This window comes from Xenopus laevis, chromosome 9_10S (genome assembly GCF_017654675.1).
Source record: "Xenopus laevis strain J_2021 chromosome 9_10S, Xenopus_laevis_v10.1, whole genome shotgun sequence".
Classification (NCBI taxonomy): Eukaryota; Metazoa; Chordata; class Amphibia; order Anura; family Pipidae; genus Xenopus; species Xenopus laevis.
This window is the reverse complement of record NC_054388.1, coordinates 77,659,044-77,682,331: the sequence shown is the minus strand read 5'-3', so window position 1 is coordinate 77,682,331 and position 23,288 is coordinate 77,659,044. Positions and strand designations below refer to the sequence as shown.

At 41.1% G+C, this 23,288-nt stretch overlaps 1 protein-coding gene across 1 annotated transcript in view; it reads left to right on the top strand.

Annotated features, from left to right (window-relative positions):
- bzw1.S (basic leucine zipper and W2 domains 1 S homeolog) overlaps window positions 1-23,048 on the top strand; it is a 31,217-nt gene extending 8,169 nt beyond the window's left edge. Inside the window, exons 9-12 of the mRNA XM_018238991.2 lie at window positions 14,129-14,275; window positions 14,919-15,057; window positions 15,658-15,780; window positions 22,666-23,048. Coding sequence (XP_018094480.1) covers window positions 14,129-14,275; window positions 14,919-15,057; window positions 15,658-15,780; window positions 22,666-22,697 — 441 coding nt within the window. The 3' untranslated portion in view covers window positions 22,698-23,048. The remainder of the gene's footprint in view (window positions 1-14,128; window positions 14,276-14,918; window positions 15,058-15,657; window positions 15,781-22,665) is intronic.
- The last annotated feature ends 240 nt before the right edge of the window (window positions 23,049-23,288 follow it).

The following is a 23,288-nucleotide window of genomic DNA, read 5'->3' as shown; positions in this document are numbered from 1 at the left end:
GTCCAACTGGAAGCTAGACGGACAGATGTGGCCTCCAAAAAAATAGGATTTTTTTGCTACTCACCGTTAAATCCTTTTCTCTGTAGTCGATAGGGGGACACAGGGAACAGCTGGGGTTAAGCTCCACCCTCCGGAGGCAGGACACTTGTATGAATAATCAAAAGGGGCGTGACCTAGGGACTGGCTTAACCCTGATGCTACGCCAACCTATTCAGTTTGTACCAAAGAGACTGCTAAACAATAGGAATAAAACTTCAACTAGCAGAATTGGTAACTCAGGGAGTATTCCCTCATGGACCAACGTGGTCAACATCTCGCCGCGGGGCGGGAAGCCCTGTGTCCCCCTATCGACTACAGAGAAAAGGATTTAACGGTGAGTAGCAAAAAAAATCCTATTTCCTCTGTCGTCTCAGGGGGACACAGGGAACAGCTGGGGACTTATCAAAGCAGCAACAAACACAGAAACGATGCGGTTAATGGCGGAGCTCACCCGTGGTACGCCGGCTCCTGCTGAGTCGCAGCTCTCGCGATACATCTGGCTCCCTCTAGCCGGCTTAACACATACTCCAATAGTATCGCTACGGAGCGCCGTCCAAAGCAGTCACGGAGTCAGGCGTTTCAATATCAAGATGTTGGCTTTATTAAGCGCATTAAAAGTACAGTGGAGGGGGATTACAACTAACGCGTTTCGTGTCAGTAAACCTGACACTTCATCAGAGTAGTTAGTGCATACATGTGTAGGTGCTTAAATAGTGACACCTATGCATATCATTAATAGATTAAAGGGAAAAAGAAGTGTTCTCACAAACTAATATACAAATATTCAGAATTATACATATACATAAAATAAAACATATGAATATCTGTATCAAAATGACAGTCAAAGAAGTATCCTAGTGAAAATTTGTGTTGTATACATTATTAATTAATTCGATAGACTCATGTATATAAATAAAATATTAAATAAATAAATAATCAATGATCTGTGATTAATTTTATAAAAAAGGGGGGGGGATATCCTTTAGTGAGTAATTCATTAACCATAATAATTTGGTCTAAAAGTGTATTAGTGATAGAATGATGTGCTTTCATTAGTGAGCAAATGGGGGAGGGAATATATTTTCATTCATTTGTGTAGTTTTGTGTTTCCAATCACGTTTAAAATTGCACATCCATATAACACCAAAAAACCTAATTAGGGTATCACTATAGTTATCATAAACTTTTTTTAAAAGAAAGCATTTCCTTTATCTCTATTTATTACTTAGATTTATTACTTAAATTTCCACCCACTTGTTAGAACAGTATAATAGATAGGGAATTATTATTAGTGGCCAAATTTAGTATATCTTAAAATATCATTTACTAAAAACCTGTATTGGAAAGACTGACACTACTGCATATAAGCATATGTAAATTATAAATAAATTATTCAAATTAATATAAAATTAATCAAAAATTATATTATATTTGATGAAATAAATTCTGTTAATATATCTTTAATTAATCGATGATATAAATTTAAAGTAAATTTTATTGGCTGACGAAATTCAGAATATAAATAAAGCAGTCTATCCAATAAAGGCTTTTATCTCACACTCTCTGTTCAGCCCATATGGTGTAACTGTATCCAATAGGGTCATCCATTTGACTTCCTTCTTAGACAACAATGTATCTATATCACCTTTTCTCTTCCCCAGTTTAACTGCTTCAACTACCTGGAAAGATACAAAGTATTCATTAGCTTCATGTTCTTGTATTACGTGTTCTGCTACTGCTGAGGTTACATCTGACCTGTTTATACATGCTAGATGTTCAAGTACCCTGTCCTTAAACCATCTCTTGGTCTTGCCGACATATTGTTTACCGCAGCGACATGTTACTAAATATATAACATTTGATGTCCTGCAGTTTGCATATGTTCGACAATTATATGTTTTCTTTGTTATACTACTATGAAATTCCTTTGACACATTTATAAATCTGCAACACTTACAGATGTTCGCACCACATCTGTATGTTCCAACCACATTCAGCCAGTTTGTCTTATCCTTTTTATTTGGTAGCATGCTCGGGGACACCATGTCTCGTAGATTGTTTGCCCTTCTATAAATAAATTGAGTTTTTTTTAAATCAAGTGATGTTAAGATAGGGTCTGATTTTAAAATGCCCCAATGTTTTAAAATTATGTTCTGAATTTTCCTCGCTTCCATACTATATGTAGTGATAAATTTCATTCTATTCTTATCAAACGTGTTCTTCCTATCTCTGTGTCCACCTTGTTTATTTATCAAGAGATCTGATCTGTTACTAAGTACTGCTGTTTCATAGGCTTTTTTAATGCATTCTGTGCTGTAGCCCCTAAGTGTCAATCTATCCCACAACTCCATGGACCTGTCGTGGAAGGAAGCCCATGTGGAGCAGTTTCGTCTAAGACGTATGAACTGGCCCACTGGGATCCCTTCCAAGAGAGGCCCAGGGTGATTGCTTTCACGTCTCAACAAAGAGTTTCTGCTAATAGACTTTCTATATATATCAGTATCTATTTGAGTACCTGTAGTGATAAATTGTATATCTAAATATTCTATTGTGTTCTTATCACACTTGTAAGTAAAGTTTATGTTTTTGTCATTATTGTTACAATAGTCAATAAATTGTTTCAACTCTAATTCTGTACCTTCCCAAATGATTATTAGATCGTCAATAAAGCGGTAGTAACCTTTTATATTGGTCTTATATATAGATTGTTCACTAAAAATATGATGTTTTTCGAACCAGCCCATAAATAGATTAGCATATGAGGGCGCAAACCGCGCCCCCATTGCTGTCCCACATCGCTGTAAATAAAATTCATTATTAAACATAAAATAATTATGTGTCAATAGATACTCGACTGCTTCTATTATAAACTCGTTCTGTTCATTTGTAAAAAGACCTTTTTCTCTCAACCAATATTGTAATGCAAAAATCCCATCACTATGCCTGATGGAGGAATATAGGGCCGTGACATCCATCGTCACCCACATATATCCTTCTTTCCACTCAATATTTGATAATTTATTGATAGCATCCCCGCTATCTCGTAGAAAAGAGGGCAGTTGCATTACCATTGGTTGGATCAATTTATCTATATATTCGCTTAACCCCTCGTTTAGAGACCCTATCCCAGCAATTATGGGACGTCCCTTAGGTAGTTCAAGGCTCTTGTGAACTTTGGGGAAGGTATGAAAAACGGGTATTTTTGGAAACTGACGCCATATATACTCAATCTCATTTTCACTTAGAATATTTTCAAATTTACCATATTCCAATAATCTCCTGAGTTTATTTTGAAAACAGGACGTAGGGTCATTATCCAGCTTTGTATAATTAGTTTGATCTGTTAATTGTAATGTAATATCCTGCTCATAGTAATCTCTATCGAGAATGACTATGGCTCCACCCTTATCTGAGTTTCTGAGCACTATGTCTCGATTGTCTTTGAGAGATTCTATCGCCTGGTATTCCTGTCTGGTTAAATTGTATTTATTTTTTTTATTATTATTGTTTTTATTTAATTGTTTATTTTGATTTGGTTCTCCCTTTATCTTTTGTTCTTCTAACATTTTTAAGTCACGAACTACCAGGTCATAGAATCTCTCAATGAAAGGACCCCTATGGTTCATAGGGTTGAAGTTTGATTTAGACTTCAAATCAGTATGGACCACTGTTTTGATATTCTCCTGCTCATGATTTTCTAGGATGGGTACTGTATCTGGTATCTCATCTTTATTAAATTGCTCTATGGCTTCCAGTATATCCTGTGTAAGGAAATTCGGTTCTTGTTTCATTAATACTTCATTTTGGATTGTATCTTTAGGATGGAAAAATCTCTTAAGTGATAAGGCTCTAGTAAATTTGTTAATATCTATAATCGTATCGACCAAAGAAAAATGTGAGGAAGGGGAAAATGATAAGCCCTTATTAAGTAAAAGTCTCTCTCCATCCTTTAGAGTATGTTTAGATAAATTAATTACCAAATCCTCAGTCTCTTTTTCTTCTATTGTCGGTTGTTCTTTATGTTGTTCTTGGCCTTTCCTTTCTTTGATCTTGTAATCTTTCCTCCACTTTCTTGTTCCTCCCCTCGTGCCTCTCTTTCTTCTTTTGCTGTTTTCTTTTTCTTTTTTGTGTTCCGTTCCATCTCGTGTTCTTCGTCCTGGCTCGTCTCCAAATCGCTTCCGGATGTCACTAAAAAAGACACACTGGGAGAAGTGCTATCAGAATCTATATGTGAAACATTAGACATAGTATTTGAGGGTTTGCGTTTCTTGTCTGATTTTAATGCAGGTTTAAGGCGTTCCCATCTGCCTCTCTGTGTATTCATTTTCATGCCCCATGAAAACACTCTATCCTGCTCATAGTCGGCTTTATCCCTCAAGAATTTTTTCTGTTTAGTGTCCATAATCTTTTTTCCAATATATCCAAGTCATTTTTATTTCGCTTCTCAATCCTGTCATATTCCGAGTCATCTTTATATACACTTAATGCAGTATCAATCTGTATAATTTCCAAGCCCACTCTCTCCTGTTCCGCTTGGTATTTTTAATCAGTATCTGCATAAGTTTGAATGAACAGTCATTTAGCGTTTGATACCATTCTTCCATAAATGCAGTATCTTGTAATTCGAAGGCTGGGAATTTTTTCATCCTCAGACCCCTGGGTACTCTCTTGACCTTTAAATAGTTGTCAAGTGTGGTTATTTCCCACCATAGCCTCAATTCTCTCTGTGTAGTTTTATGCAGCTTTTTTAACAGGGTGCGCATTTCTGGGGCCGTGCTATTCCCATCAACGGGGGTTAATTCTCCCCCACCTTCCTCATAATCATGGCTTTCTTTGAATATCATATTTGCTTTCTTCAACCTTGCCATATTGCTATGTGGTGGGTCCCCCGACTCTTGTTCCTTCGTGAGTATATGTAAATCCCCCTCCATAACATTCAACTGTGCGCTATATGCCATAATGATATTTATACGGTAACAAATGAACGGAGCATGTACCTTACTGTGTATAAGATTTGTGGCACACTGTTGCTCCTCACTGGGGTCTTCAACGGCTCAAAATAGTCGCATCCATAAGGCAATTGCAGCAACAAACACAGAAACGATGCGGTTAATGGCGGAGCTCACCCGTGGTACGCCGGCTCCTGCTGAGTCGCAGCTCTCGCGATACATCTGGCTCCCTTTTCTTTGGTCGATACGATTATAGATATTAACAAATTTACTAGAGCCTTATCACTTAAGAGATTTTTCCATCCTAAAGATACAATCCAAAATGAAGTATTAATGAAACAAGAACCGAATTTCCTTACACAGGATATACTGGAAGCCATAGAGCAATTTAATAAAGATGAGATACCAGATACAGTACCCATCCTAGAAAATCATGAGCAGGAGAATATCAAAACAGTGGTCCATACTGATTTGAAGTCTAAATCAAACTTCAACCCTATGAACCATAGGGGTCCTTTCATTGAGAGATTCTATGACCTGGTAGTTCGTGACTTAAAAATGTTAGAAGAACAAAAGATAAAGGGAGAACCAAATCAAAATAAACAATTAAATAAAAACAATAATAATAAAAAAATAAATACAATTTAACCAGACAGGAATACCAGGCGATAGAATCTCTCAAAGACAATCGAGACATAGTGCTCAGAAACTCAGATAAGGGTGGAGCCATAGTCATTCTCGATAGAGATTACTATGAGCAGGATATTACATTACAATTAACAGATCAAACTAATTATACAAAGCTGGATAATGACCCTACGTCCTGTTTTCAAAATAAACTCAGGAGATTATTGGAATATGGTAAATTTGAAAATATTCTAAGTGAAAATGAGATTGAGTATATATGGCGTCAGTTTCCAAAAATACCCGTTTTTCATACCTTCCCCAAAGTTCACAAGAGCCTTGAACTACCTAAGGGACGTCCCATAATTGCTGGGATAGGGTCTCTAAACGAGGGGTTAAGCGAATATATAGATAAATTGATCCAACCAATGGTAATGCAACTGCCCTCTTTTCTACGAGATAGCGGGGATGCTATCAATAAATTATCAAATATTGAGTGGAAAGAAGGATATATGTGGGTGACGATGGATGTCACGGCCCTATATTCCTCCATCAGGCATAGTGATGGGATTTTTGCATTACAATATTGGTTGAGAGAAAAAGGTCTTTTTACAAATGAACAGAACGAGTTTATAATAGAAGCAGTCGAGTATCTATTGACACATAATTATTTTATGTTTAATAATGAATTTTATTTACAGCGATGTGGGACAGCAATGGGGGCGCGGTTTGCGCCCTCATATGCTAATCTATTTATGGGCTGGTTCGAAAAACATCATATTTTTAGTGAACAATCTATATATAAGACCAATATAAAAGGTTACTACCGCTTTATTGACGATCTAATAATCATTTGGGAAGGTACAGAATTAGAGTTGAAACAATTTATTGACTATTGTAACAATAATGACAAAAACATAAACTTTACTTACAAGTGTGATAAGAACACAATAGAATATTTAGATATACAATTTATCACTACAGGTACTCAAATAGATACTGATATATATAGAAAGTCTATTAGCAGAAACTCTTTGTTGAGACGTGAAAGCAATCACCCTGGGCCTCTCTTGGAAGGGATCCCAGTGGGCCAGTTCATACGTCTTAGACGAAACTGCTCCACATGGGCTTCCTTCCACGACAGGTCCATGGAGTTGTGGGATAGATTGACACTTAGGGGCTACAGCACAGAATGCATTAAAAAAGCCTATGAAACAGCAGTACTTAGTAACAGATCAGATCTCTTGATAAATAAACAAGGTGGACACAGAGATAGGAAGAACACGTTTGATAAGAATAGAATGAAATTTATCACTACATATAGTATGGAAGCGAGGAAAATTCAGAACATAATTTTAAAACATTGGGGCATTTTAAAATCAGACCCTATCTTAACATCACTTGATTTAAAAAAACCTCAATTTATTTATAGAAGGGCAAACAATCTACGAGACATGGTGTCCCCGAGCATGCTACCAAATAAAAAGGATAAGACAAACTGGCTGAATGTGGTTGGAACATACAGATGTGGTGCGAACATCTGTAAGTGTTGCAGATTTATAAATGTGTCAAAGGAATTTCATAGTAGTATAACAAAGAAAACATATAATTGTCGAACATATGCAAACTGCAGGACATCAAATGTTATATATTTAGTAACATGTCGCTGCGGTAAACAATATGTCGGCAAGACCAAGAGATGGTTTAAGGACAGGGTACTTGAACATCTAGCATGTATAAACAGGTCAGATGTAACCTCAGCAGTAGCAGAACACGTAATACAAGAACATGAAGCTAATGAATACTTTGTATCTTTCCAGGTAGTTGAAGCAGTTAAAACTGGGGAAGAGAAAAGGTGATATAGATACATTGTTGTCTAAGAAGGAAGTCAAATGGATGACCCTATTGGATACAGTTACACCATATGGGCTGAACAGAGAGTGTGAGATAAAAGCCTTTATTGGATAGACTGCTTTATTTATATTCTGAATTTCGTCAGCCAATAAAATTTACTTTAAATTTATATCATCGATTAATTAAAGATATATTAACAGAATTTATTTCATCAAATATAATATAATTTTTGATTAATTTTATATTAATTTGAATAATTTATTTATAATTTACATATGCTTATATGCAGTAGTGTCAGTCTTTCCAATACAGGTTTTTAGTAAATGATATTTTAAGATATACTAAATTTGGCCACTAATAATAATTCCCTATCTATTATACTGTTCTAACAAGTGGGTGGAAATTTAAGTAATAAATCTAAGTAATAAATAGAGATAAAGGAAATGCTTTCTTTTAAAAAAAGTTTATGATAACTATAGTGATACCCTAATTAGGTTTTTTGGTGTTATATGGATGTGCAATTTTAAACGTGATTGGAAACACAAAACTACACAAATGAATGAAAATATATTCCCTCCCCCATTTGCTCACTAATGAAAGCACATCATTCTATCACTAATACACTTTTAGACCAAATTATTATGGTTAATGAATTACTCACTAAAGGATATCCCCCCCCTTTTTTATAAAATTAATCACAGATCATTGATTATTTATTTAATATTTTATTTATATACATGAGTCTATCGAATTAAGTAATAATGTATACAACACAAATTTTCACTAGGATACTTCTTTGACTGTCATTTTGATACAGATATTCATATGTTTTATTTTATGTATATGTATAATTCTGAATATTTGTATATTAGTTTGTGAGAACACTTCTTTTTCCCTTTAATCTATTAATGATATGCATAGGTGTCACTATTTAAGCACCTACACATGTATGCACTAACTACTCTGATGAAGTGTCAGGTTTACTGACACGAAACGCGTTAGTTGTAATCCCCCTCCACTGTACTTTTAATGCGCTTAATAAAGCCAACATCTTGATATTGAAACGCCTGACTCCGTGACTGCTTTGGACGGCGCTCCGTAGCGATACTATTGGAGTATGACTTATCAAAGCAGCCCCAAGAACAGCAGGGTGGGAGCGAAGAGATTGTGGTACATTACTGTACCACTGAATGTAACACCTTTCGGCCAAAGGCAGCCTCCGAAGAGGAAAAGGTGTCTATTTTGTAGAATTTAGAAAATGTGTGAACAGACGACCAGGTGGCCGCTCTGCAGATCTGATCCAGGGTTGCTGAATTGCGCCAAGCCCAGGAAGCTCCCATTGATCGAGTGGAATGTGCTTTTACATGCTCTGGAGGAGATTGTCCTTTGGAAATGTAAGCTTGTCGTATGGTGTCTTTCAGCCATCTAGCAATGGACGATTTAGATGCCGCCATGCCTCTTCGAGGCCCATTAGGAACTACAAACAGTCTTTGAGAACGTCGAAAGGACTTAGACTTTTCCAAGTACCAGCGAAGAGCTCTGACCACATCTAGGCTGTGAAGTCGTTTCTCCTTAGGGTTCTTAGGTTCCGGGCACAGGGACGGTACCACAATTTCCTGGTTTATGTGGAATGAGGACACAACCTTGGGTAGGAAGGATGGTACTGTGCGTAGAACTGCTTTATCTTTGTGGAATACTAGATAAGCTGGGTCACATGAGAGAGCACTCAGTTCCGAAACTCTTCTGGTTGAAGTAATCGCTACTAGAAACACTGTTTTCCAGGTGAGCCACTTCTCAGGAACTGTGCCTAACGGTTCGAAAGGGGGATCCAGTAAGGCTTCCAAGACTAGATTGAGATCCCAACCAGGAATCGGAGGACGAAATGGAGGAACTAAATGGGCTACTCCTTGCAGAAAAGTGTACACAGGATCTTCTAGAGCTAGGCGTGAGTGAAACAGAGCCGACAATGCCGAAACCTGTACCTTCAAGGAACTCAATTTGAGGCCCATCTGGAAACCTCGCTGTAGAAAGGATAGGATTCTTGGGATATTCAACTCGAGAAAAGGTACTTGTGCTTCCTTGCACCAGTTCCAGTAACTGCGCCATACCCTGTGATAGGCTTTGGACGATGTAGATTTGTGTGACTTTAACATTGTGTCAATAACCTCTTCGGTTATGCCCTGTCTTCGCCATATGTCGGCTTCAATAGCCATGCCGTCAAAGCAAATAGGCCCGGGTTGTGATGGGCTATGGGTCCCTGACACAGGAGGTCCATTCTGGATGGAAGGCGAACAGGTTGTGCTGCCGACATTTCTTGGAGATCGGAGAACCAGGTCCTTCTGGGCCAGAAGGGAGCTATCACAATCACTGTGGAATGCGATACTTTGATCTTCTTGAGGACCCGAGGCAACATGGGTAGTGGTGGAAAAATGTAGGCTAGGTCGAACTGCCAGGTCTGGGTCATGGCATCCACCCCTACTGCTAAAGGATCCCGAGAGCGGGCGAAGAATCTCTTCACTTTGCGATTGGTTCTGGAAGCCATTAGATCGATTTGAGGTAGTCCCCATTGACTGACAAGATCTGAGAAAACTTCCGGGTGAAGCTCCCATTCCCCTGGGTCCAGATTGTTTCGACTGAGAAAATCTGCTTTTGTGTTGTTCACTCCTGGGATATGGATAGCCGACAGCCTTACAAGATGGAGTTCCGCCCATCTCAGAATCTCCTGAGTTTCTGGTAGTGCTGCTTTGCTGCGGGTTCCACCTTGTCTGTTGATGTAAGCCACAGTGGTCGAATTGTCGCTCTGAATTCTCACTGATTTTGTCTGCAAACGGCTTGACCAGTGATGAAGAGCCAGTCGCACTGCCCGAAGCTCCAGTATGTTTATGTGAAGCTTGGATTCTGGGAGGGACCATGTACGCTGCACGGATAGATTGTCCCATGTTGCTCCCCAGCCCCTGGGAAAGAGGACCCCTTTTCCATCCCGACAGGAGAGGGCGTAAATGAATCTGTGCGAATGGGACTGCTTCCATGACCGAAACCATGGATCCCAGGACCCTCATGGCCATTTGTGTAGTTGGATTCTGGATGAGAGATAGTTTGGAAACTTGGTCTCTGATCCTCAACTGCTTGTCCAAAGGTAAGGTCACCCGTTGTGTGAGGGTGTTGAACTCTAGACCCAGGAATGTCATCTGGTGGCTGGACTTCTCCCAGTTGATTGTCCAGCCAAAGTCTTGGAGTAATCGGATCGCCGTCCGAAGATCTGCTCTGCCCTTCTCCAATGTTCTGGACTTCAGAAGAAGGTCGTCCAAGTAGGGTGTCACTGAAACACCCTGAAGTCGCAAGGAGGCAGCCGTAACCGCCATGAGCTTGGTGAATACCCGAGGGGCCGATGATAAGCCGAAGGGGAGGGCTACGAACTGGTAGTGGAGGTTCTTGAAGGCAAATCTCAGGAAACGATGATGAGGTTGCCATATCGGCACATGAAGGTACGCATCCTTGATGTCTAGGGACATCAATAATTGTTCTGGTTCCATTCCTCGAATCACAGAGCGCAGGGTCTCCATTTTGAATCGTACTGACCGTATGTGCTTGTTGAGGAATTTCAGATCGAGAACAGGTCTGAAGGATCCGTCCCTCTTGGGTACTAGGAATAGATTGGAGTAAAACCTGGAGAATTTCTCCAGCGGGGGCACGGGAACAATTACTCTGCTCTGTTCCATGTTGGATATGCATTCCAAAAAGGCTTGAGCCTTGGCTGGATTGACCGGGATTCTTGACATAAGGAATTTTCTGGGGGGGAGAGAAGAAAAATCCAAATGGTAGCCCTCTGAAATTATTTAGTTTACCCAACTGTCTGATGAATATCGGTTCCACACCTCCCGGAATTGAAGCAACCTGCCCCCTATCGGATGCTGTGACTCCGGAGGGGATGCCCCGTCAACCTGATGTGGACTTGTCAGTTGTGGGCTTGTTGTGAAACTTGTTGGTCTTCCATGTAGAACGTCCCTTGTCACTGTTCTTTGATCTAAAGTGGGAACGTTGGGGAGGACTACTGCGTCTGTTGTAACGTCCACTTTGGCCACGAAAAAATTTTCCGCGTCTGTAGGAGGGATTGGTCTTGCTTTTGCTCTGGGGTAGAAATGTACTTTTTCCCCCCGTAGCCTGTGATATGATTTTTTCTAATTCTTCACCAAAAAGTCGCTGCCCCTTGAAAGGAAGTGAGATTAATGACTTCTTTGAACTGATGTCCGCTGTCCAACTCTTAAGCCAGAGGGTTCTGCGGGCGGCTACCGAGAGAGCTGAGGTGCGGGCAGTAATCTGGGCCGCATCCAAGGTAGCGTCACATAAGTAAGCGGAAGACTCCGCTATCGACTGTGCCGTGGCAAGAAGTTCCGATCTAGAGACTCCGTGTTGAATGTCTTTGATTAGGGAATCGGCCCATGTTTGTATGGCCCTTGCCACCCAGGAAGAGGCTAGTACCGGCCGAAGAGTAGAACCTGTGGATGAGTACAGAGACCTCAAAAATCCCTCTAGACGTCTGTCAGATGGATCTTTAAAAGCTGCCGAGTCGGTGACTGGTAGTGCTGTGGCCTTCGATAATCTGGACACTGGAGCATCAACTGTTGGTGGCATGCACCACTTGTCCACCAATTCGCTGGAAAAGGGATAGGACTTGGAGAATTTACGGGTCGCCTGGAATTTTCGTTCTGGAGAGTTTCACTCCTCTTGTATGATGGTGAGGAGTTGATCATGAGAAGGGAAGACTGTGGCGGACCTTTGCTGTCTTTTGAATAAGCTAGCAGTCTGAGGTTGCTGTTCTGAGGGAGTAACCTTGAGGACCTCTAGTACTCCCTTAATGATACTATCAATGTCGTGTTGTGGCTCACGACCCTTATGGTCTTCGCATTAATCCTCTTCCTCCCCAGAAGACACATCGGATAGAGGTAGTTCACCCTCTGACTGGGATGAGTCGGCTTCCGCTGATGAGGCGTCTGAGGGAGTAAGGTTACTAACTTCAACCCTTGAAGTGTCTACTCGTTTGCGTTTCCCACTGGATTTCTGACCCAGCTTGGCTAAAGCTTTACCCAAATTATTTGCGATGGAGGCTAAACTCTGTAGGGATGCCAGTGATCGAGACAGCTGGATAGCCCAGAGTGGAGCTGGCGGGTCTGAAGAAGTTCCAGCTACCTCATCTGGAGATGGGTCCTCTAATTGGAAATCCCAGTCTGAGAATCCGTAGGATTGGATGAAACCCCTGGAATTGGAGCAACTCCCTGCCCCCCTGAACAAGGTCTGCAGAGAGGCTCACCCTGACCCCCTGGGATTTTTGCATTGCACTTAGTACACATAAAATAAGTGACCTGTGCTGCTGCCACTGCTGCTCTCCCCCCGGTCTAGGGAATAAACCCCCTGACTTACCTTCTGCCATGGCAGTGTCTGAGGTACTCACTGAGCAGGTTAGGTAGGTGTGAGGGATGAAGCTGACCCTGGCAAATTTATGGTGCACTCGGTCAAATGTTGCTGCTGTTATGTGGAGAAAACTCCTAACAAGTAACTATGTGTGAGGAGTGAGAAGCGTCTGCTTTAGCCTGTAAGCCGGAACCCTGTACAAGTGCAGGCGTCGCGCTTGTAATGCGGCGCGACAGATCAAAATGGCGCCTGGAACGCAGCCGACGCTGAACTGAGGGATGCGTTCCACCTAGGCGCGCGAACAATCAAAATGGCGCCTGGAACGCACCCTGCGTGTAGCTCAGTGCGCACAAACGGCTGGCCGTAACAGGGAGGAGGGAGATGCTGCTCCCACACCTCTCTTTCACCTCCTCCGGAACCCAGGCTAGAGAGGGCCTGTACATTAAGGACAGAGTCTAGGGAACACGAACAGTAGCAGAAGGCCACTGTAGAGGTACTGAGGAGGAGGAGGGCGGGGGAAACGACAGGCAAACCCCAACAAGCAGCGCTTATATAAAAAAAATATATATTATAGGGAAGAGTACACATCACCTCACACACACACCGGCCAAACCTTCTGCATCCTTATCAGGAGCAGGGATGTATGGGTGGTCGATATAGCCAGAGGGCTAGGTTAAGACCCCGGTATGTATTCCCACGAGGGAGGTCTCTCCTACGGAGACAGGTAGCCCTGTTCCTGGGAGACCCCTTGTTGCCAGCCTGAGCTGGTCTGTAAAATCTTCTTTTCTTCCTGAAGAGGAAATGTCCAGCCTCCTAGCAGGACACTTAAAAACTGAATAGGTTGGCGTAGCATCAGGGTTAAGCCAGTCCCTAGGTCACGCCCCTTTTGATTATTCATACAAGTGTCCTGCCTCCGGAGGGTGGAGCTTAACCCCAGCTGTTCCCTGTGTCCCCCTGAGACGACAGAGAAATTCTTAATTTTCAATAATACTCAATGTGCTCAATAATACTTTAATGATTTTAAAAGACTTATTTGTATGACATACTTGTTTTATTATAGTCCACTCTACAATAGGGTATAATTGGCCCGCAACATGGAAAATCTTAGCAATGGCTCTCTGGGGTGATGTACTGTACCACTGTTATATCTAAGTTGCTTTACATCTTCCTCTTTAATGTGTCTTGAAGGCCCGTGTCTGCTTATAGTATATATTAATTTTATCTTGCCTTTTAAATATGGTTTATTCAAACAGATAAGCATGTACGTGAAGGATGAAATGAAGAAAAACAATATTTCTGAGCAAACTGTTATTGGTATCCTATGGTCCAGTGTAATGAGCTGCGTGGAATGGAACAAAAAGGAGGAGCTTGTTACAGAGCAAGCCATCAAACACTTGAAGGTACAGTTTGATATTGCACTTATCTAATTTGCAGTGGGTAAAATGAGTGCATAAACTCAATGCTGGATTAGAGTACAAAGTAGTATTTAGCACTTTGGGTAATGTATATACTGTATACTCTGTACAATCTGCTATAACTTCTTATGCAGTGATGGACTGTTCTGATAATCCGATTGAGAGTGCAAGAGGTTGCAGTTGTGTACATAGCATCAGGTTTTTTTTTCCCCTGGGTCGACACTTTCAGAAAAAAATGAACCAGCCCACCAGCTGCTATTTTACTTGTCTTTTCAAGTCATCCCTTTACTCTGCTGTGCAGATGCAAGTGTACAGCTAGGGATGACTGGAAAATGCAGCTCTCACTGTAACACTGCAATACAAAGTTCATAATACTGGGCCACTTTTGGATAGTTAGTATGTTGCTGAGCTTGCTAATCTGCTAATTTGCCAAAATTTAACATGTTTACACAGTATTGCCTGTGGCTGGCAAATGAAGGATAAGGCAGATCTTCCCACTAGATGGCAAGGGATGCTGAGACGTCATCTCCAACCCTATTTGTTTTATGTTATATATGACCATTTAATTTTTTTTGACACATTTTTAGAGCATTCTTTATATATAACATATACTTTTTTTTTTTTTTAGCAATACAGCCCTCTCCTTGCTGCCTTTACTACACAAGGTCAGTCAGAACTGACTTTGATGCTGAAAATTCAGGAGTATTGTTATGACAACATTCATTTCATGAAATCCTTCCAGAAAATAGTAGTGCTCTTTTATAAAGGTGAGTATCTTTTTGGTTTCACTGTTAATGTAGACATGGACTGCACTCTTTAATTTGAGCCATGCTTATTTTGGGGTTTGATTTCCCTAAGTGCCTCTCCCATCATTGGAAAAGTTAGGGATTTAATGCCTACAACTGATGCTACCTATTAAGTCTTTTTATTTAGTACACTTCAAAATGCCCAGAGCACGATAGCTGACCAATCTTGTTTTCAAATAATATTAAAAATCACAGTCTAAAAAAAAAAACCATACTGATGGACTTGCTCAATTGTGCTTTAAGAAAATTTGTGGTTCAGTGTCTGAACATTTAATCTATAAAGCCCTGTGAAATATGTTGGCTGCTTTGTGTAGTGGTAGTGGCACAGAAGATACATTTTGTATCAACCATTGTTAGAGATGACTGGTTTCCCCAGCCTAGGAAATGATTTGGCTAATGAATGCCATTGGTGCTAATCAGAAAATAGGAATGGAAGTATACAGGTAAATGTAACCTAGTTTTGAAATAACCACCTTCATTGTTGGGGGGGGGGGGGTTTGTGTGCTTTTTTTTTCCTTCCATTTTTAGATCCAGTCTCTCAATCCTTCTAATGTCTTTCAGCTGAAGTCCTGAGTGAAGAGCCCATTCTGAAGTGGTACAAAGATGCACATGTTGCAAAAGGGAAAAGTGTGTTCCTGGAGCAAATGAAAAAATTTGTTGAATGGCTTAAAAATGCAGAAGAAGGTAAAATTCTATGCCAACTTTTTTGTTCTGCCAGACCTAAACATGCTATTTATTCAGTTTAATGGTTTCCTTACCAGCAGAGTATTTCGGAAGAGAATTTTGTTGCCAGTCAAATGACCCAGGGAATTCTGTCATGATTTTTATGGTGTAGTTTTTATTTCTAAATTACACTGTTTACACTGCAAATGATTCACTCTATCATGTCAAATTTAATTTCAACTAAAACATTTTTTTTAGTTGTAATATTGGTGTGTAGGCTCACATCTCAGGTCGCTTTGCCTGGTCATGTGCTTTCAGAAAGAGCCAGCACTTTAGAATGGAACTGCTTTCAGGCAGGCTCTTTTCTCTCCTACTCAATGTAACTGACGGTGTTGCAGCAGGACATGGATTTTTACTATTGAGTGCTGTTCTTAGATCTACCAGGGATCTGTTATCTGGTTACCTTCACATTGTTCTGTTGATGGGCTTCTGGGAGGGGGGTGATATAAAAACGAAATTTAACTTACCGTAATTTCCTTTTCCTTCAAGTCCATACAGCAGCACATTACGGGGTTAACTCCCCCCTCCCCACAAGTAGGACGAGCACGGACCAATAGCCTTTAAGTATGCGCCTCCTCCCCCACCAACCCGTGTTATAAAAAAGTACACACACAACTGCATGTAATATTTATTAGGGTGGGCAAAAAAAGTGCTGCTGTATGGACTTGAAGGAAAAGGAAATTACGGTAAGTTAAATTTCGTTTTTCCTTCACGTCCTATACATCATCACATTACGGGATATAGCAAGTAATAGGGTGGGATAATCACATCAATTCCCTTGAAGAACAGTTTGGAGCACTGCTCTACCAAAAGCTGCTTCCTGCAAAGCATCCACATCCAGCCTATAATGCTTGGAGAATGTTTGTAGGCTTGACCACGTCGCTGCTTTACAAATTTTCTCTGGTGGAACAAGAAGACGTTCTGCCCAAGACGTTGCCGTTGCCCTTGTCGAATGAGCCTTAATGAAAATTGGAGGAGACAATTTTGCAGCTATATAACAAGTCTGAATAGCATCTTTTATCCATCTAGATAGGGTTAACTTTGATACCGCCAGGCCTTTATTCTTCCCCGACATAGCAACAAAGAGATGTTCGGATCTCCTAAATGATTCTGTTTGAGAAAGGTGCCTCTTTATCACCCTGCAGACATCTAAGGAATTATACCTCAGTTCTTCCTCTGTCACTGGTTCAGAACAGAAAGACGGAAGCCTAATTTCTTGGCTTATATTGATCCTAGACGGCACTTTGAGTGAGAAATCAGGAAGCGTTCTGAGTACAACTTGATCTGGATAGAATTGCAGATAAGGTTCTTTAGCTCCTAAAGCCTGAATTTCACTAACCCTTCTCGCCGAAGTTATCGCCGTCAGAAAAACCGCCTTGAAAGAGAGGTGCTTTAAATCAATCCTATCCAAAGGCTCGAAGGGAGGATCACATAACCCCTCTAAGACCGTGTTCAAGTCCCATTGAGGAACCGGGTCTCGGACCAATGGTCTTAATTTTTGTGCTGCCTTCATAAACCTCTGAATTAGAGGTACAGTGGACAAACGGATGCCTAAATAAGCTGAGATTGCCGAGATCTGCACCTTGAGTGTCCCAGGTCTTAAATTCTTGTCTAGTCCTCGTTGGAGGAAGTCTAGTATATCCTTAATTGTAGGAGAATCCACATTTACATTTTCTCTGAGGCACCATTCCTTAAAAACCTTGACTGTCCTAGAATAGGCTTTTGAAGTATAACTCTTCCTGGAATGAAGAAGAGTACTAATTACTCTTTCAGATAGTCCAGATGATGTTAATAAGGGCCTGTCAACCTCCAGGCAGTGAGCCTCAGGCTTGTTAAATCCGGTTGAAGTGCCTGGTCTTGAGAGATCAAATCTTTCACCTGGGGAAGAACCCAGTAATTCCCGTGGCACATCTTCATGACCTGGGAAAACCAGACTCTCTTCGGCCAGTAGGGAAGAACTATTATTACAGATGCCTGATCCTGGCGAATCTTCCGGATTACCCTGTTGATCATAGGAATTGGGGGGAAGATGTAAGCTAGTCTGAATCTCCAGCTGATTGTCATCGCATCCAGAACCCAAGGTTGGTCCTGCTGGACTAGAGAGCAGAATCTGGGAAGCTTGGTGTTCTTCCTGGTTGCCATTAGGTCCACTTCCGGAGTGCCCCAAAGGCACATCAACTTCAGAAAAATATCTTCTTTCAAGGACCATTCCTTGGGATCCAACCTTAGTCTGCTCAGACGGTCTGCCAGAATATTGTCTTCCCCCTTGATGTGGATTGCTGATATGGCTAATAGATTGTTCTCGGCCCATAAAAGAATTCTTTGAGATTCTTTGAGAAGAATATGGGATTTTGTTCCCCCTTGACGATTCAGATACGATACAACAATTGAGTTGTCGGACTGTATCCTGATAGCTTTGCCTTTGATGAGCTCTGCGAAAAACATTAGGGCATTGAAAACAGCTCTCATCTCTCTGAAGTTGGATGAGAGAGATTTTTCCATGGCATCCCACACACCCTGGGCTGAATGATTCTTCATATGAGCTCCCCAGCCCAAGGCCGATGCGTCCGTTGTTACTAAGTTCCATTCCGGTTCCAGGATTGAGAGTCCTCTGAAAAATCTGTGTCTGGAGCCACCATTCGAGAGCATTCACAGTGTCCTGGGAAATTATCCAAGTGGAATCTAATGACTCTTCTGTCCTGTCCCAGTGAAGTAGAACTTCTTGTTGAAGAGGACACATGTGTAATCTCGCCCATGGGACAGCTTCTATTGATGACGCCATCAGACCTAATACCTTCATCATCTGTCTCAAGGAGACTGGATATGGCCTCATGAGGTGTATTATCTGATTCTTCGTGTTGTGAATCCTCTGAGGAGTCAGCGTGACATACATAGTTTCTGTGTTGAGACACATTCCCAAGAATTGCTTCTGTCTGGATGGAAGAAGAGATGATTTCTCTTTGTTGATTAACCATCCAAGATGCTGCAGGATCTCTAAAGCTCTTGTCAAGTGTTTGTGAAGGAGAGACGCAGAAACCGCCTTGAACAGCCAGTCGTCCAGATATGGTACGACATGTATGCCCTCCTGTCTCAGCACAGCCGCAACTGAAGCTACCACCTTCGTGAATATTCTCGGGGCTGACGTGATCCCAAACGGCAACACCCGAAACTGGAAATGATGAAGCAGATCCTGAAGATACACAGCTATCCTCAGAAATTTCCTGTGACCCGGAAACATGGGTATGTGGAGATACGCATCTTTGAGGTCTACTGTGGCAAGGTAATCTCCGGGCTCCAGAATCTGAAGAACCGATCTTATGGTTTCCATCCTGAAGCGTTTTTTCCGGATGAAGCGATTGACAAATCTGAGGTCTATAACTGTTCGAAAAGACCCGTCTGTTTTTGGCACCAAAAAAACAATAGAATAAGTGCCTGATCCTTCCTCCAAAGGTGGAACTTTTTCGAGCACCTTTTTGACGCAAAAAGAATGAATTGCTTCTTCTAAAGCTCTTTGTTTTTGAATAGAAACATTTTTGGGAGTGGGAAGATATCTTGCAGGAGGGAATTGGTGAGATTCGACCTTGTATCCTTCCCTGATCAGGTCTAGAACCCATAGATCCGATATTAGATCCTGCCAGTGTCGAAGAAAAAAAGTCAGCCTTCCTCCCACCTGAAAACTTCTGGCATCAGAAATCCCACTTTCGGCCTGAAGGGAAAGATCTGTTCTTTCCCCTATTAGCCCTTGATCCAGTCTGAGACCTGAGCTGATTCTTTTCTTTTTCCTTCTCACTAAATCTTGGCTGTCTTGCCCTTGCTGGAGACCTCTTTTGCCGACGAAAAAAGGAACCTCTCCACCTAGACCTCTGCCTATCCTGGGGCAGAGTCTTACCTTTATCATCAGACATCTTCTCCATAAGACTGTCTAATTTTGAGCCAAAAAGGTGGCCCGGTTCAAAGGGCATATTGCACAGATTAATCTTAGAGGTATTATCTGCTACCCAAGGCTTCAGCCATATCGCTCTTCTCGCTGAGGTGGAAAGGGCCATGGTCCTAGACGCCAATTTCAGAGACTCAATTGATGAGTCACACAAAAACTCGGATGATAATTTAATCACATTCATTGACTTAAGAAGTGATTCTCTTGAGACCTTATTCTCGATATCATCCTCCAACTGGGTCAACCAGTTTCTCATAGCTCTGGAGACGGTCGAGGCGGCAACCAATGGCTTGCATTGGGCCGAGGCAGAAGAATAAATGCGTCTCAAAGAGCATTCAGCTTTACGATCCATCGCGTCTCTCAATCCTGAACCATCTTCCACTGGAATTGTAGTTCTCTTTGAGAGCCGCGCAACTGCCACATCCACCACTGGGGGAGCTTCCCAAGACTTTGCTTCATCGTCAATTGGGAACAGAGACTTAAATCTTTTATTTAAGATTGGTGCTTTATCAGGCGTCTTCCATTCAAACTGGATTAGGTCCTTAATAACAGGATGTAATGGAAAAGCTTTACCTTTCTTAACGGATTCCTGAGACTTATCCATATCAATCACTTTCCCTTCTTGAGCTTCAATTGCTCCCTTAACAGCCTTGATCAGCCTAGAGACATTATCCACTTGAAAGAGGGACGTGTCAATTATCTCTTCATCTGAAGAAGAAACAGCTTCATCAATCACAAAAAAATCACCTTCCCCAACAGACGAGGGAGTATCAGGAGTCGATGGTTTAGGAATATCCTTAAGGAGGGATTCTTTGAACTCCAAAAAAGTATTCTGGAGCATATCTTTAAACCACTCCATAGCTTGCTCTGGCTGACCAGGAAGAGGATCCTCTTTAGCAAGGCAATTCTCACAGCGACCCCTAGGATATGCATCCGGGAGCGGGGTCTGACACTCTCTACAGGCAAGATGTTTAGACTTCGATGTTCTTTTCCCCTTGGCTTGCTCCATTTGGCTGGACATCTAAAAACAAACAAACAACATCTCCTTGCCAGACCTCTTTATCACCCACTGAGAGATGAGAGAAAGAGAGAGAGAGAGCAGGATAGTACAATGAAACAAAGCTGCACAGGCTACTCACAGTACCTCAGTATGCTTTGCAGGTGGCTGCAGCCCCAGGCAGAACAACACCGTCGATTTCTTTAACTGCAAAAGGGCATTGCGCCCTGCAATGAATGGATTTTTAAACTTGCCGGTTCTGATGACGTCACCGGCGTGCGCAAACCCGGAAGAAGCGCTACTGCACATGCGCCCCCTCCATTCCACGGACTTGCAGCCGCAACCTTAGGAAGAACGCTACCTGTTCGGTAGTTCCCCCTGCGGTCTTCAGAGCTCTCAGGCTCCGGCATCCTGATCTTCAGTCCTCTGCTCCCTACCTGCAGGCAGGTAGGACGAAAAAAACACGGGTTGGTGGGGGAGGAGGCGCATACTTAAAGGCTATTGGTCCGTGCTCGTCCTACTTGTGGGGAGGGGGGAGTTAACCCCGTAATGTGCTGATGTATAGGACGTGAAGGAACTCAGATTTGCAGTGCAGCGGCAAAGACTGACTGAAGTTTATGAGCGCACAAGTCACATGACGGGGGGCACCTGGGAAACTGAGAATATGTCTAGTCCTATCTCAGATTTCAAAGTTAAATATAAACAAAATCGGTTTGCTTTTTTGAAAAATGGATTTCAGTGCAGTAGTTTGCTGGAGCAGCGCTATTAACTGATGCATATGAAAATAAACACGTTTTCCCATGACAGTGTCCCATTAAACACAGCTGCAGTGCCCAAATGCAATATTTATCATACGTTCAAGAGCAATTTTTGGCTGAATCTTTCAGGGGAAGGCTACCAACCAATTTGTTTTTAAAATTAAACTATGTGTTTGTCTTATGTAAATTGATTTGCCACCGAATTAAACATAATATTTTGGCTCTCTAGAGAGATTCTCTGAGCTCACTGCATTCTTAGTTGCGTCCCAAAACATCAGCAGACAGAATTTCCTGTGTGAAATTGCTGATTGAGGCCAATATTTTACATTTCTATCTTATACAAAAAAATATTTACAGGTTACTTTCTGGTTCCTAAATATGTTTGGCTTGGACAAGTCTCTAGCAATGTTTTATGCTTTAAACGAAAGCATAGAATTTTCAGCACTATTTTGTGTGTAAAAAAAAATATTACAGGTTCCCCTTTCAAATCTGTTTAATGTACTTGAATTAAAAATTCTGCAACCTTTTTGTAAAAAACGCCAACTTCTATATTGCTTTTCCCCAGCCACCTGTTACTGCCCTTAAAAGGGATCTAGAGATTGCAGACAGATTTGCATGAAAGCCACAGAGGTGTTTTTCTCACTCTCCAAAGGTGGTGGATTCAGTGAGGAATAAACCCTTCTGCTTTCAAGCAAGTGGAATCTGTGGGGAGTAGTGATGGCCGAATTTATTCGCCAGGCGCGAATTCACAGCAAATTTTCACGTTTTGCCGCCGGCTAATTTGCGAAATTGGCTTCAGAATTTTTGCCGGAGTCAAAAAAACAATTTGACGGCGTTAGTTTCGCAAATTTTTCGCCGTTTTGTGGGAATTTTCCGCTGAACCAAAACAGAAGAAATTCGCCCCTCACTAGTGGGGAGAGCTGAACAGAAGTTGTGTATTAATGCAATTATATGTGTGCTTATTTGGGGAATCTAATTGAGCTTGTATACTGATGTACTAATTGAAAATACTGAAAAAAAAAATTCCATCAATGCGAAGAGGGTTAAAATTGGCATGGACATCTCCTTCTAAACTAAAGACTACATATTAGTCAGTATCTGTGATTCCTATAACCTGCTGAAAACTTTTCTTTTTTTGTTTTTTTTCTCCCCAGAATCGGAATCAGAGACTGAAGAGGGTGATTGAATTGTATTATTGTCAGTAAGCAAACACAGGAGCTGTAGATAAACTGTCATGTTCCATTATGCCATTACGTGTCCTGATTGTTACATCCTACCTCCTATATCAAGCATGATATAAGGGCTTTCATCACTTTTTTTTTTTTTTTCCTTCCTAATTACTACAGTCAGCTGCAGTTCTTTTCTAAAAAAAAAAAAAAAAGTTTTAAGTCGCAAAAAGCTGTCTAAATTCAATATTCCTCCATTTTTTTTACCCTCTACCTCCTGTATTTTCTACTGTAATAATGTAATTTAAGGCCTTTGGAAAAAATCATTCGTTTTATCCCTTGGTTTTCTATTAAAATACAGTTTAAAATCACGGATTTGGTATATTTGTTAATAAAATGTAAAAAAATACCCTCCAATTAAATGTAATATCAGAAGTGAAACTCAGCAATGCTTTTCTTTTTATACTTTTCTAATTTAAGGGGGATTTTTATATTTAGCCAACAGTAGTGCTTTCTAATTTGTAAAGTTAAACTCAAGTCTACGGGAAGGCCGTCACAAAGTCCATTATAAGTTTTCTAGTTTTCTCTGTACTTATAAAATCGGTACCTTG